At 36.7% G+C, this 16,141-nt stretch overlaps 2 protein-coding genes across 3 annotated transcripts in view; one reads left to right on the top strand and one right to left on the bottom strand.

The window, feature by feature from the left end:
- Nucleotides 1–1,597: 1,597 nt before the first annotated feature.
- On the top strand, nt 1,598–7,579 carry LOC110026081. Of its 2 annotated transcripts, none has more exons than XM_020726869.1 (2): nt 1,598–1,815; nt 6,091–7,579. In XM_020726869.1, exon 2 carries the CDS (start codon nt 6,165–6,167, stop codon nt 7,245–7,247), a length of 1,083 nt encoding a protein of 360 aa, XP_020582528.1. In that variant the 5' UTR covers nt 1,598–1,815; nt 6,091–6,164; the 3' UTR covers nt 7,248–7,579. The 2 variants fall into 2 exon arrangements, with proteins under 2 accessions (XP_020582528.1, XP_020582527.1); XM_020726868.1 differs by having other exon boundaries at nt 1,598–1,844.
- Nucleotides 7,580–7,988: 409 nt separating this feature from the next.
- Nucleotides 7,989–16,141, bottom strand: part of LOC110026080 (zinc finger protein ZPR1-like) — a 24,704-nt gene continuing 16,551 nt past the window's right edge. The window contains exons 14-17 of the mRNA XM_020726867.1: nt 12,451–12,542; nt 9,666–9,771; nt 8,670–8,781; nt 7,989–8,004 (exon numbers count right to left, since the gene is read on the bottom strand). Coding sequence (XP_020582526.1) covers nt 8,004; nt 8,670–8,781; nt 9,666–9,771; nt 12,451–12,542 — 311 coding nt within the window. The 3' untranslated portion in view covers nt 7,989–8,003. The remainder of the gene's footprint in view (nt 8,005–8,669; nt 8,782–9,665; nt 9,772–12,450; nt 12,543–16,141) is intronic.

Here is a 16,141-nt window from a genome sequence, read left to right as displayed (position 1 = left end):
TTTATTATGGTGTTATTATGATTGTATTATGGTAAATTGATGAATTATAGGCTTTCAAGAGAGTGTGTGTGTTATTATGGTATTATTACTGTAGTATTATGGTTGTATTACATATGATGGTGTTATTTATTGTTGTATCTAATTAGTGTTTTTAACAGTGTTATGTTAAAGTGTTATTTTGGTGTTATCATTGTTTTATTATGATAGTATTTTTGTATTTTTGTTTTTGAAGTATACTTTTGTGTTATTATGGTATTATTGTTGTGGTATTATGATTGTATTATGTATTATGTTGTTATTGATTTATAATTTCGTACCAGCATGATTGTATTTACTAATTGATTACGTTGAAGTATTCTTTTGTCAATCTAATGGTGAAATGTTTGAAAGTTGCAGCTCCCCGAGCCTTTAACTGTGTGCATTGATCCAAATGCGGATAGTTTGCTTCACGCGATGGTTCATAATGAGAAGTAAGCCTACGAAAATTATTATGCATATGCACACCATATTGGATTCACTGTGCGAAAGGACCATGTTGGTTTTTGGCCTAATTCAAAAATGATTATAAGCAAACAAAGAGTTGTTCGTATTCAGCTCATTTATAATTCGAGCTTTAAAAATTTATTTGTGTTTGACTCATTTACTTAACAAACGAGTTGTTCACCAACGAGCTTTTCAGAATTTGTGTGCAATTGAACTATCAAATTAAGTAAAAAAACAACATTCATAACATACAATAGTTGTAAATTAAAAAATAATTTATATTAGATTACTTTTAAAAATAAACATGTATACTTGAACATTAAAAAAATATTAGCACAAATCTCAAAAAAATTTATCAGCAACGAAAGACATGATGTGGCAAATCAGGGCCCACCAAGAGTAGTCCACAAGCCTATTTCTCCAGCACAAATTGGTTGAATAACATCTAACTGGTCAAATGACATCCAAATCGGCTGGACAACATCCAACCGGGTCGGCTAACATCCAAACCAACTAGTTCGCATCCAACTTGACCGGAAAACATTCAACCTCCATGGCGGATGGTTGTCACCAACCCATCCAAGGAGTACTTTGATCTAACTCTCTACATAAGTATTACTAAAGGATTCGCCTTACAAATTGGGCGGGTATGAGAATCCACCCGGATTAATATGTCGGCTTAGAAATAACGGATGCCCGAGTCAAATATCCAGTATGTGCACCTTCTCAGACTCCCGTCCTTAAATGTTCATTACTGTGCTATCTTTGTTTTTTCCTCTTTTATGTTATATTTCTTGGGTGTGTCCCCCAGAGGGATTTGGACTCAACAATACAAAAAATTAATGCTTATCTTAAAATAATGAGTGAAAACATAAAAAAAATATATTATTGAGAAATAAATTTACATATTTAAAAAATTGTTGGAGAATTATATGTTGTTGGATGTGAGTCTTTGAAATCGGATATATGATGCATTATATCATCTCACTTTATAGACTAATTAGGTGTTGAGATATGTAAATATATAAAATTGGTGGGGTATGTATGTAAATGGCCCCTATATATATATCATGAGAATTGTCCTATTCTCCTGGGATGGAGCAAGAGAACCGACATTCAATCGCCACGCCACCGCTGCCCTGTTTAGTGCTTCTATTTGGCGGTTATTAACGGAACGGAAGCGCAGAAAAGTGAGAGAAGAGCGGCCATGGCGACGCGAAGGGGTGATAGCTTCGAAGGGATCAGATTTAAGAGAGAGATAGAGGTGTATATAGAGAGAGAGCAATGGGAAGAAGGGGAAGGGGGAAGCTGCTCATTCTCCCGCAGCATTAGGTCTTCTGATCCATTTACTTATTTCCATGGTTTCCTCTTCTCTTTCTTCTGCAGATTTTTTTTTTCTTTAATTTAATCCGCCCAGTGTGGATTGTTTCGCATTCTCTGCCTCAGATTTTGTTTTTTGTCTCTTTATTGCTCCTGGAAGTTTGAGATGTATGATTTTTCGATGAGAATTGTATATAATTTAGGGTTCTATTGAGTAATAGAGAATATAAAGAAGTCTATGAATTTATATGCAAGAATGTATTAATAAAACATTTTTTTTTCCCAATTTGGTATCAGAGCAAAACTACTATATCGCGAGGGGCAGGAAAGAAGGGATTTCTTGAGTGCAGAAGGAGAGAGACGGGAGTTTGAAGGTCTTCGTTGAGGCCTCGTCGTCTTTTTCTTTTTAGCTAGTTGGATCGTGAAACACGAAGGAGTGCAGACAGATAAGATAAAGTTGAGAGGGGACGTTGTGCCACTTTTATGTGCGATTTCACGAGGGGAGAGGTGGTCGGTTTGAACAACTCGAGTGAACTGTCGTGGAGTGCGATCGACAGAGTACTGCGGAACGACGAGGGAAGCAAACAAAGCTTTGGTTAATATGTGTCGCATGAAAGTGGGGACTACAACTTCAGTGCAGAAGAGCTAATGGGTGTGAGACTTATGTGGCTCTTGGGTTGCGCGAAGGATTTGTGAAGGCGGGGAAGAACATCGAGGAATTGGCCGTGGCCTCTGCTTGTGAAGGATCAAGCAGCTTTTTCTTGCATAACAACAAAGAGAACCGTGGCTCTGTCATGCAGAAAATAATATTGCAGTCGTGCACTCAACAGAATGCTCTCAAGAGTGTTGGAGTAGCAATCTCCTTATGAGTTGTTGAAAGGAGATGATGACGGAATTCACCCATTGAAGGTATTTGGTTGTGTATGTTTTGTGAAAAATAATAAACCATCAATATGGAAGCTAGATCCCAGAGCTGTGAAGTGTATTTTCGTGGATCATTCTGTCACCCGAAACACATATTTGTTGGGGTCCGATAGAGAAGAGACTGTTGGTGAGTATAGATGTGACTTTTAGAGAATTCAAACAAAACTACACATTAGATGTGGCCTCACTCTTTAGTGGTTCACTAGATACCAGAGGTATGAGATGAGACACGGAGAGTTGCAATGGTGAGAGATTGGTACATGTGTGAATGATGCATTGTTCGTGGTGTGGGAAGTATCAATGGAGGAAGAGCTGAAAAATGAAAAAATTAAGCCTGAAGGTGGTGGGATACAAGCTCAAGGGGAGCTAAGGTTTTATACAAGAAAGAAGAGGTAGAATGAGGAAATATTGTCTGTTGTGCCACTCATATTATCAAGTTTCTTATCCCAATCCACCTGACTCCTGAGATACCTACACCATCTACCTCGGAAATCAATTACACAGATGATATGATTCTTCTCCCTTATCCTCCCACTCCCATGACTTTAGAACCTCTCGCAACAATGTTGGTCATCCTCCTGATTGTTATTCTCTTCATTGTTTTAGTTTCTCATATGACATTGCCCAGTTTGTCTCATACTATAATATATCACCTTTTACATGAAACATTCATTACATCTTTGGATACTGTCTCTATACCAAAGTATTGGCAGGTGGCTAAGGATGATCCAAAGTGGAAGACTATCATGCTGGAAGAACTTGGTGCTCTCGATAAGAACAAAAGATGATCCATGTGACTACGAGCAGGGAAAAAAACAGTTGAGTGAAAACAGGTCTTCACAATGAAGTAGACCTCAGAAGGAAATATTGATTGCTACAAATCATAGTTGGTAGCGAAGGGTATAGTCAAATGTATAACATCAACTATTATAACACATTTGCACTAGCAATGAAGATGAGCACAGTCAAGACACTTGTCTCTCTGGCTGTGAATGGTGGATGGAGGTTACATCAAATGGATGTGAACAATGCAGTTCTTCATAAGGATCTGCTAGAGGAGGTGTACGTGGAAATATCCTCAGGCTTCGACACAGACCAAATAATGGGCAAGGTGTGTAGACTGAGAAAGTCATTGTAAGGTTTGAAAGTCTCATTGAGTTTGGTTTGACAAGCTCACAAGAGCAATTGTAGATTGAGAAAGTCATTGTATGGTTTGAAATTGTCCTCGAGCTTGGTACATGTTTAAGAGAGCAATTGTAGGAATGGACTATCAGCAGATCAATGTCGACCACACAATACTTTTTTACAATATGGTAGTCAAATTACTAATCTTGTTGTGTAAGTGGATGATATGATTGTCACTGGTGAAGACGAGGGAGAGATTGCTTACCTGAAGACAAGTTTCGGCGAAGAGTTTGAGATGAAAGACCTAGGACATCTTAGATACTTTCTTTGGATTGAGGTGGCTCGTGGAGATTGTTCCATCTTATAAGAAGTATGTGTTATAATTGTTCACAAAGACAGACATGGTGGGATGCAAGCCTATAATTTCGCCAATTGATCATAAGAGAAGTTGAGCATAGAGGTTGGAGAGCTTGTTGATCATGAGAGGTATCAAAGGTTGATAGATCGTCTCTTCTATTTGAGTCACGCTCGTCCAAACATATCATTTGAAGTAAGTGTAGTGAGTCGCTACATGCACGATCCGAAAAAGGGCCACAAGGATGTAATGTATCAGATTATGAGATACCTGAATAGTGCATCAGCGAAGGGGTTGATATTCAAGAAAATCGAATATTTATGTATTGAGGGCTACCGTGACTCTGATTGGGCTAGCTATGCTGATGACAAGAGGTCCACATCAGGATGTTGCATGTTCGTAGGGGGCAATTTGGTCTCTTGGAAGAGCAAAAAGTAGTCAATAGTTACGAGGTCGATGATAAAGGTAGAGTATAGGGTCATGGCCTTAGGAATTGCCGAGAAGTTATGGTTGAGAGCTTTATTGGTAGAGCACATCGTGGAACAAGAAACTCATACGAAATAGTGGCGCGACAACAAGTCATCAATCAACATTGCCAACAACCTTGTGTGGCACGACAAAACCAAGCATGTGGAGACTAATAGGTTCTTCATCAAGAAGAAGTTGAATAGTAGGCTACTGAAGATAAATCATGTAGCTACTAGGGAGCAAGTAGCTGACTGTCTCACCAACAAACTTAGCTCATTAGAGCTATCTGTGTTGTGTGATAAGATGGGCTTAGTGGATATCTTTTGCTCATCTTGAGAGAGAGTGTTAAGAATTGTATATAGTTTAGGATTCTATTGAGTAATAGGGAATATAGAGAAGTTTAAAGACTTATGTGCAAGAATGTATAAAAGGTCAAGATATTAATTAATAAATCAAACTTTTTTCCAAATTTTTAATTTGGATTTTTTGGTTGTTTTCAAAAATCAAATTCTTCGGAGATGTCTCATTTTCAAAATTCAAATTCTTTGATTTCGATTGGGGATTTTTGATTCCTGAGTTCTTTGTATCAGACGATGAAGAAGTTTTTATTTGTTTATTTATCCTCTTTTGTCTGCTTAGGGTTTTAGTTATGATTCTGTATTTCCAGAAAAAAAACGGAAAGGAAGCATTGGTGTTTTGGATGATTTTATTTTATATGGGCAAGATGTTTCTGAATGTTTTGAAAAAGTCTTCATAGTGTGAGGATAATGTATTTGCAATTCAATGGTGTGGAAAGTGTGCAGGGGAGGAGGTTTTGAGATAATGTATCCGTATTTGAATTGTGGCTCTGATAAGGATTTGTTTGTCCAGAGTTATTTTTTAAAGTTTATTATTAAAAGGGGAGATTGAGAGAGATTTTTCCATTCTAAAGCATTGTGCAGGGGAGATTGAGAGAGATTTTTCCATTCTAAAGCACATGTTGTGGCCTAAATTTTAAAAATAGTTGTGAACTGAGACCTTATTGAAGTTTGTGATCCAAATTCTATTAGATATGAATCCAAAATTTCACAATGCAATACATTTGGTGTAATCAATCCAATTATGAAAAAATAGCCTTCTTTCCTTTTTTCTATAGTGAATTTTCCTACTTTGCTCGTGATTTTTCCCATCTTGAGTTTTTGTTTAAATATGGATAACTATTGATTTGTGTTTGTTACTTATCTTTTTATTATTATTTTTAAAACTGGTATCAAATTATTTCCATATAAATATGAAAGTTTAAGTGTTAGATATGTAAATAGGTAAGAATTGGGTGCTATGTATGTAAATGCACCCCTTGTTATTTTTTATTTTATTTGTTTGTTCATTCTCTAAAACATCTTCTAATTGTTTCTTTTCTTTTTTTCACTAAACAGGATTACTTGACATAAGTTAATTGCATGCTGCAAACAAAGCAAACTTATAAGCTTATCAAAGACTTGCTTCCATTATGAGCAATGTGACTCTTGAGGACTTTTTCACTCTTACTGAACTGATACATGGCCTGAAAAATCCATCCAGAGCTGAGGAGCTCATATCTGTGATCCAAAAGCAGAACTATTCTACGAGTGATGCCGAAGAAATTGCGCGACAACGTTTAATCGTCGCAGCCATCATAGCTTCCACGGAAAGTGCGGACTGCCTTAATCAACTTATTCAGTTCGACATGCTGCACTTTCTCAATCAATGGCTGCACGAAGCTGCAAAATCCGGCCAGGACTCGGCTACTAACGTAGAACTGATAAAGGCCTCTTTTCTATCACTAGAGAAACTCCCTCTATGTAAAGAAAAGTTGATATCTTCTGGTATTTTAGCAACTGTCAGAGACCTACTTGATCATAAACTTATTCAGATCAAAGAAAGAGCTCAAGGTTTTCTTGAGAGGTGGACTGATAAAAGTTTTGAAAGTTCTCCAAGCCAAACTGCAGTGGCAGAAGAGAGCTGCAGAGTAGAAGAGTTAGGCACGGCAGAACCTTCTCAAAAAGTTGGAGTTGAAAGTGAAGTAGTTGATTACAGTGACAAGAGCTCTGAAAGACCAGAGAAGGTTAAACATGAGTTCGATCTGAATATCGATGCCGTTTCGAACGATCTCGATTGTGAGCCAAGTCTCCTCCCATCCAATCCACTTAATCTGTCTGTGCATACAGCAGTTTCTGCATCAAATGGAGATTCTGGAATTCAAACTATTCTAAGTTGGACAAGTACTGCTGCTAAAAGTGCTAATGCTCTGCCAGATTCAGAACAGAAAGGAAATTTTGCACAAACAGATTTGAATATGGAAGTAAATCCTCCGTCTATGGACACACACATAGAACTCGGTTTAGAAAGAGCAGAAACAATACATTTTGATCTCACACGTGTTGAAGAGAAGGAAGCAGCTCTAGGCTTACTGAAACTAGCGTCTTCAACACATCCTTCGATCATAAACCACGACTTCAATGAAGAACCTCCGGCATTCGATTCTGACCCAGCTTTGATTATTGATCGAAAATATGAAATATTAACACGGGTTTTGAAAATGAGGAAGGTATAAAGCACTACTTCAAGTTCAAATTGGGTTTTGGATTGATGCATGTGGAAACTGGCAGCAGTGAACAAGAAAGTCCGGTGCGCGCATTCATGACGGAAAGTAGAAGTCTTTTGGAAGAAGAGAGGACGAGATAGAAGAGGAAATGGCCAGATTCTGGTTACAGTCCGCTGAGGCTGAAATTATAAAAAACTGTCCTCCCATTTTTCTAAAATTTAGATTTTTTACCCTTTTTTTACATGATTTATAGTTTTAAAGAATAAGGCTTATCATAGAGAGCCCTTCTGGCCTCCGCTGAAGAAAGATTAAATAATAATTGATTTGTTTGCAAATAATTTCATCATCATTGTTATGATTTTTTATCTCAAGGTCTTTTTCTTTGGGCTCTCTTTAGATACATACATACATATACATATATATATACATACATACATACATATATATATATATATACATATATATATATATAAATTGGTGGCCAGTCCAGTCCGAATCATATAAAAAATCCTTTTTGGTTGTGAACTGCTCAAAACCTCCAGTTCGAACTCGGATAGGTGAACCAGTTGAACCACAACTCAATCCCACGCAACAAATTCTACACGATTCCAAGTGGTGTAAAGGAGTTGCCTCGCAGTGCAAAGGTGATGAATCGTGGTGTAGGGGCACCACATTGTGGCACAAGGATGTTGTATTGCGGCGGAGGAGCCCCAAGAGCACTGCTCCAGCATAGGCCCATGCTGCGGAGCTTTACGATCTTCAAATCCTGGCAGATGGAGTTCTTAACCACTATTAGTTAGTTCTATTTTTATAGTTATTGTTATTACATCACTATTTTATCATTTAGATCATGTTTAGTTCATATTTATATTTATTACATCATCCAATTCACCCTCAACTGAACCAATGAACCTTGAACATTTCCTTCTTCTAGTTTAATTTCTGGTCAAATTTTCAGACATTGAAAGATATACATACATACACAAAATTCATATGTATTTATATATCTAACACCCAAACTTTAATTTTTACATTTATACTAACCCAACCTATGCATAAAATGGGAATATTTCACCTTTGAAAAGTTAAAATAGTTATATTTTTTATGTGATATAAACGATTTGGGTGGTATAAATATAAAAAGTAAAGTTCAGGCGCTGGATATGTAAATTCATAGGAATTGGGCCGTATGTATGTAAATGCCCCAAATTTGCAAGTAAGTTGCTTACAAAACACACAAATCAAACATCTAAACAGTTTATCCAGAATAGGGGCAGAATGGTCGTTTATCCAGAATCAGCTGTTTTCCAGACGCACAAACCAAACAGACAGACAACTTATCTGGATCAGCTGCTCATCAGCAGATTATCAGGATAAGCTGCTTATCAGCAGAAGTTGGATAAGCTCAGATTAAAAGCATTACAAGCTTACTAATAGATAGTTGCAATGGAAGTGGAGTTATAAGCATTATCCGCTGAAGATGTGTCCATATCATTCAGACCCAGCTCCTCATTTTGTTCCCAAGTCCTCTCATACTCTTCAACTGCAGCACAGTTCATAGGCATGATGATAAAAAAGAAGAATAATTCAAACATTACATCTCTATTTCTCAAGAAATTGTCACGCATCGTCACATATCGACGACGTGACTGCGTAGATTACGTAGCTTTGTACTCGCGGTCAAATCCATTTTTCAAAGTGTAAAATTGAGTATTGTTGTATGCTCCGTGCACATCGAATACAAAACTGCGTATTCTCTTAAGGAAAGTTTGATTTCCCGAAAAAAGAATGAAATGCCAGAAGAATCTAGTGCATTTAAAATGCTTTGAATTTAATTACTTTGGTGTAAAGCAAATGCATGAATTTAGATGTTTCTGTTTGGTTTGAAGAAAATTGAAATAAGTGTAACACATGATAAACTTTAGCAGAAGCAAAGACCGGTAATTGTCACGCCCACGACAGGTGGCTAAGAGTGGTGAGTGGCGTCGATCAGTAAATGGCAGCAGCAATGGATGGTGGGCAGTGGTGAACAGTAGCAGGCTGGCAATAGCTAACGGTGATGACAACAAAGACAAACTGCAATTGCAATGTATTTGAGAACCGTCCTAATCTAACGAATTCAGTACACACCATTTTGAATTCAGTACACACCATTTTGAACTGTAAGGTGTAACGAATTCATCAAAAATTTATACTGCATTTCATTTTCATTCGACGAAACACCGAAACTTTGAAACCCCTACATTTGGTTTACTTCATGCTATTAATGAAAGGAATCAAGTAATCCCTTGCTCCACAGCTACGTACTTAATCTGCACGTAATAATTTCTTTTATTTCTCGCACAAACTTTGTGCTGGAGAAAATTATTTGTTATTATCAGTTGAAAAAAAAATTCAAAGAAAATTGAAAGCAACAAAGAAACTAACCATTAAGTTGTTTGTCTTCCTCTATGGCATCTGTAACTGGTGCAACAAAGGAGCTCGCCAATGCATCATCCAGCACAAGCGTCCATGGTTCCTCCAAATCTAAAATCTGAAAAATGAGAAAAAAAAAAACAAAATTGTAAGAAATGATTTCAGCATAGTATAAGTTTGGGTCAAAAAGAATGTATTAAATCAAGGGAAACTGGCAAACATTCCACAAATTCTTATGCATTTACATATCTAACACTTACAAGTTTAATATTTACATTTATAAAACTTTCATGTTGAAACCTATGCAAGAAAAGATGAATTCCACCTTCAGAAAGTTAGTAATAGTGATAGAGGTTTGATGTAATGTCAAAGATTTGAGTGGTTTATATGTAAATATGAAATATTTCAAAATGGCCACGGCAAATGTACTTGGTTTAATTAATTTAATAAATTTTTATGGTTTATGACTAGATCTAAAAGCACTGAAGCATGAGAATTTTAAAAATCATGCAAGTCTATAATATTCTAAAAAATTAAAAAATTCTAGGGATAATTGCATGCATCACCCTCAAAACTTAACTATTTACAAAACTAGGAACCAGATCATCTTTTAAAATTACTAAATCAGTGTATTTATACATGTCACGATCGAACCAAAGTTACAACTGCCCCAAATAGACCCTAGATAATTATGGGACCGGGCTTCTATTAGAATCAATTGATGCAAGTCTCAATCTACCGCCATAAGCTAAAATCTCCTCAATAGTTTCAAAAAATAAAAGGAAAATTTACATACATGCCACACAATTCCTACTAGTTTACATATCTAGCACCTAAACTTTGATATTTACATTAATACCAATTTACCTATGTATGGAAAAGGTGTATTTCACCTTTAAAAAATAAGCAGTAGTGGTGCATTTGATATGATATAAAAGATTTGAGGGTTAGAAATGTAAAAAATCAAAGTTGAGGTGTTAGATATGTAAATTCATAAGAATTGTGTGTTATGTATGTAAATGCGCCAAAATAAATAATTAATCTAACCAAACTAAACCACATCCAATCTTGTAATTAACTTTGCAAATCTACCAAAAAGATGCTCTGAGCTGAAACACAGTTTTTAGCACATACCTTCTTTAGTTTAGATTTGAACTCCTGCCATTTTTTCTTTCTCATTTCATCAAGGCTGTCGCCAAACGTAAATCCATGCACTCTCTCAAGGTCTGAAAAAAAAAATCTCATTTTTTCACAGATCACCTAAATATTAGCTTCCGCACTTAAATAACATGCCATGAATACAGCAGGGGATGCAAATAGAATAAATAAATAGAACATTTCATACATTCCACTCAATTCCTATGTATTTACATATCTAACATAAAAACTTCAATTTTTACATATATATCGCCTAAACTATCCATGAAAAGATGTATTTTAATGTTTAAAAGTTAAAATGGTGGTATTTTTATATCATGTGAAAAAATTAGGTGGTATAAATATAAAAAGTAAAGTTTATATGGCAAATATTTAAGTACATAGGAATTGGGTGGTATATATGTAAATGCCCCCCAATGAATTTCAAACTCGGACGTTTGTTCATTTTCAATGTATTTTGATTGCACTCATATTTTGTCGAATTTTGAATACACTGCCAAATGCGGTTTTAGGTTGTTGTTTGCTGCTCGTTGGTGTTGTTGTGTCGCCGCTTCAATGAATTTCAAATCCGAGAGTTATTTCATTTTTAATGTATTTTGAATGCATTCATATTTTATCGAATTTTGAATACTACACTTCTTCTCAGAATTAAAATATGGATCAATCAAAATTAAACCTTAACACTGAGCAACATATTTATAATAGGGATTAGTAAATAGAATAGGTAATGATCATAATAAGAAAAAAATAGAAAAGGAAGGACATAGAATAGACAATGAGTAAAGTAGGAGAATCATAGAAAAGTAAAGGGAATAGGAGAGAAGTTAAACATGTTACTTTTGTCAAATCTCCTTGAAGGTGCATTGAAATGTTACTTTTGTCATTCATTCAACTAAAAAAATTTGCAAGTAAGTTGCTTACAAAACACACAAATCAAACATCTAAACAGTTTATCCAGAATAGGGGCAGAATGGTCGTTTATCCAGAATCAGCTGTTTTCCAGACGCACAAACCAAACAGACAGACAACTTATCTGGATCAGCTGCTCATCAGCAGATTATCAGGATAAGCTGCTTATCAGCAGAAGTTGGATAAGCTGCAGCTGCCCCAAACAGACCCTTATACTAAATCAGTGTATTTATACATGTCACGATCGAACCAAAGTTACAACTGCCCCAAATAGACCCTAGATAATTATGGGACCGGGCTTCTATTAGAATCAATTGATGCAAGTCTCAATCTACCGCCATAAGCTAAAATCTCCTCAATAGTTTCAAAAAATAAAAGGAAAATTTACATACATGCCACACAATTCCTACTAGTTTACATATCTAGCACCTAAACTTTGATATTTACATTAATACCAATTTACCTATGTATGGAAAAGGTGTATTTCACCTTTAAAAAATAAGCAGTAGTGGTGCATTTGATATGATATAAAAGATTTGAGGGTTAGAAATGTAAAAAATCAAAGTTGAGGTGTTAGATATGTAAATTCATAAGAATTGTGTGTTATGTATGTAAATGCGCCAAAATAAATAATTAATCTAACCAAACTAAACCACATCCAATCTTGTAATTAACTTTGCAAATCTACCAAAAAGATGCTCTGAGCTGAAACACAGTTTTTAGCACATACCTTCTTTAGTTTAGATTTGAACTCCTGCCATTTTTTCTTTCTCATTTCATCAAGGCTGTCGCCAAACGTAAATCCATGCACTCTCTCAAGGTCTGAAAAAAAAAATCTCATTTTTTCACAGATCACCTAAATATTAGCTTCTGCACTTAAATAACATGCCATGAATACAGCAGGGGATGCAAATAGAATAAATAAATAGAACATTTCATACATTCCACTCAATTCCTATGTATTTACATATCTAACATAAAAACTTCAATTTTTACATATATATCGCCTAAACTATCCATGAAAAGATGTATTTTAATGTTTAAAAGTTAAAATGGTGGTATTTTTATATCATGTGAAAAAATTAGGTGGTATAAATATAAAAAGTAAAGTTTATATGGCAAATATTTAAGTACATAGGAATTGGGTGGTATATATGTAAATGCCCCCAATTAAATTAGTCAACAAGGATGAGTAGAGCACAACATTCGAAAAAAAATACAGAGCATAACGCCTTTTTAGTTTGCTGATGTGGGTGGGCATATGTGCGTGGGTGTCTTTGGAAGATTTACATGCATACCTCTCAATTCCTATGTATTTACATATTTAGGTACATACATACATACCACCTCACCTATACATGAAAATGTGTACCACTTTTTAAAAGTTAAAATGGTGGTATTTTTTATGAGATATGAAAGATTTGAGTGGTGTAAATGTATAACATAGAAATTAGATGTTAGATATGTCAATGCCAAAAATTGGGTGGTATGCAAATTCGTGTTTTTTAGTGATAGAGAGAGAAAGAGCAGGCACATATGCGAATGAGAGGTAGAGGCTAAGAGTGAAGGACCGAGAGCAACCGTCTTTGCTTGTGTGTGAGTGATAGAAAGGAAAGAGCAGGACAAATCAAAGAAATCAATGAGTACCAACATAATTTTTAGCATCATCATTAAATTCAAACAAGGTAAACAAAATAATTAGGGGCATTTACATACATACCATCCAATTCTTTCATATCACAGAAATAATAACACTATTTTAATTGTCAAAGATAAATACACTTTTTCATGATATATATATATATATATATATATATATATATATATAGATGTCTGAGAAACAAGGAAAGTGTCCAGGAAATAGACCCAAGTTATAGAGCGTTCTAGAGAGGAGGAGAGAGAAAGAGAAAGAGAGCACAATAGAGAACGGTAAAGATTGCGTCATTTATTCATTACATGGACCCCTATCTATAGGCAACGGTCTGAACATTACAAAAGTAAATATTAGCCCCCCTCATCAATAACTTTTCAGGAGGAATTTTTTGTAACTATAAAGTTATTCTCATATAATAAGACTGGGGATTTTTTGTTAGCTACAAAGTTATTTGCATTTCTGAAGCTCTTCTTCTAGACAAAGTTGATGAAAATGTTAGGTGGTCTGCCTCGCGGGCTCCGAAGTTGAAGCGGAAACATCCCATGAAGAAAGAAAGATTGACGCTTTCCCTTGAGGAGAGGAAAATAGATGCCCAACAACATGAGGAATAGGTAGCGGCTCTTCTGAAGGAGTGGTATCGCACCATCCCGACGAATCACGTGTTCGATCACGTTGGGATCAAGGTACTGAAAAAAAGAGAGACGTTGGCCCTCAAACAGCGCCCTATGGTCTCGAATGTTCCCTGGCAAGGTCTTCACTTTCTTCACTTCGCACTTTGTAGGAGAAGTGCAGAACCCTCATTCGTCCACACACGAGGTGACCAAGAACTTCGTATTCCAGTCAAAATAGAATCTTAGAACCCTCAAACACGTAGAAGTGCAGACCCTTTTCTCAAGCCCCAACAATAGAATCTTAGTATCGGCGGAGAACTGAATATATCCATCACGACCAATCCAAAAGGAAAAGAAATGATTGAAGAGTTCACGACCACGAAATTTTCATCACCCGATAGAAGAACACATAAGTCATAATGGCGGCGTTCGAGTTGGGAAGAATAGAGCAGGGATGATACCATGACGATTGAAGAAAGAACACAACTCTTGACAAAACGACAGTCAAAGACCAATCTTAAATTGAACTTTATAAAAGATAAGGTCAGGAGAGAAATGGTCTATAGCTCGTTCGAGGCTGGCAGTCGGTTGTAGTAGAATCGTAGGATCCAGAACACAACGAACACAACTCACGTTATTTTTTTGTCACCATCTCCTTGAGGATACCCCATAAAATGAAAAAAATACTCCTCCATCTCAGCAAGGCGGCAGAGTATGAAGTCAGAGAACACAAGGTGCCCCAGGTTGTCTCCTCCTCCCTTGCAGCAATGGAAGAAACCTAACGGCCCGTACCCTGGCCTCCAGTCCCCTAACCTTCAGCACTGACCTTCAGCACGCCGATCATCGACACCCTACTCAGCACCTTGCTCCGGTGCGCTCAATTCCGTCATATACGCTCTCCCCGCGACAACTTGTCCCATAATCACTCCCTCGACCGCAACCTGGTCCACAACCGCTGCGTCATCCTCAGGACCAATGTCAGTATCGACCAATACAGAATTGACGGTCAGGACTTCATTTGCTACACCAGAAAAAAAAAGATGCAAAAATCTACATACCAATAATCCACCCACATTGAGATGTGGTGAAAGAAAAAATGTCATCACCGATTTCCCTTGTTCTCCACCTTCAGAAGAAAGAACTCTCTTAGTCGATCGAAGTCATGTCTCGACCTCACCCGCTGCCTCCTCAGGAACCTTCTGGAGAATCGCAACCCCAGTAGCCATCTAGACGGACAATCCTCTCTTGCGATAGGAACACTCACCCCTGGCGAGTGTCCCGTAGGATCGTCAAGACGACCTCTAGCCTGTCCTGCAGCCCTCTCCTAGGGTGAGCTCGCAAGAAAACAGGAACCAGGTCGGTTCTCATGATCGCCAACTCCTAGCTTGGGCACAATCCTCTTCCTATTCACCCCTTCCGCAGATACCTCACTCGCCGGCTTACGCTTCACGTCCAACTTACGGGCTTGCGCCCGCATATCACTTGTGGCTTTAAGAAGGACACCCTTATCGGAAGGCGACATTCCTTCACTAGATATCACGAAAAACACGGAAAGAGAAGGACACGAGACAAATGAGCAAGAAGAGACAGAGATGGTGCAAACCTCCCTTGCCCCAAAGCCTATTTAAAATGGCCCGGGCACGAAAATCTAGGAAAATTCATTATACACAATAATGTCATTTAATTATTTCATACATGTTAAAAAAATTTCTTATCCTCGTGTACTATACAACTTCAGAGAAGCAGGAGAATCGAGGAAATGAAAATGTACATATAAAAATATGTCAACACGAAGCTCAAAATAGATGAACGGCTTAGAAAGAAAATGCTGATAATCGAACATGGCCTTTGAAGATCGTTAAGAGAAGCACATTATTTGAACGATTATCAGAAAACGCAAGAAGATGCTCCAACAGGGCGGTAATCAGTCTTCAGGGCGATCGACAAGGAGTATTCTTTCAGACTAGATATCGATCGAGTCGAAGCTTACCATATGATTGATAACTCTCATCGGCCAAATCAGTCCACGGTCTTATTATATGCAAAAAAACTCCATAATTACCAAAAAGTCCTGAAAAATTAATGATGAGGGGATTAATTTGTACCTTTTGGATACAACACACACAGATATAATAATATATATATATATATATATA

Source organism: Phalaenopsis equestris, unplaced genomic scaffold, assembly GCF_001263595.1.
Source record: "Phalaenopsis equestris unplaced genomic scaffold, ASM126359v1 Scaffold000349, whole genome shotgun sequence".
NCBI classification, from domain to species: Eukaryota; Viridiplantae; Streptophyta; class Magnoliopsida; order Asparagales; family Orchidaceae; genus Phalaenopsis; species Phalaenopsis equestris.
This window is presented reverse-complemented; position numbering and strand designations above follow the sequence as displayed.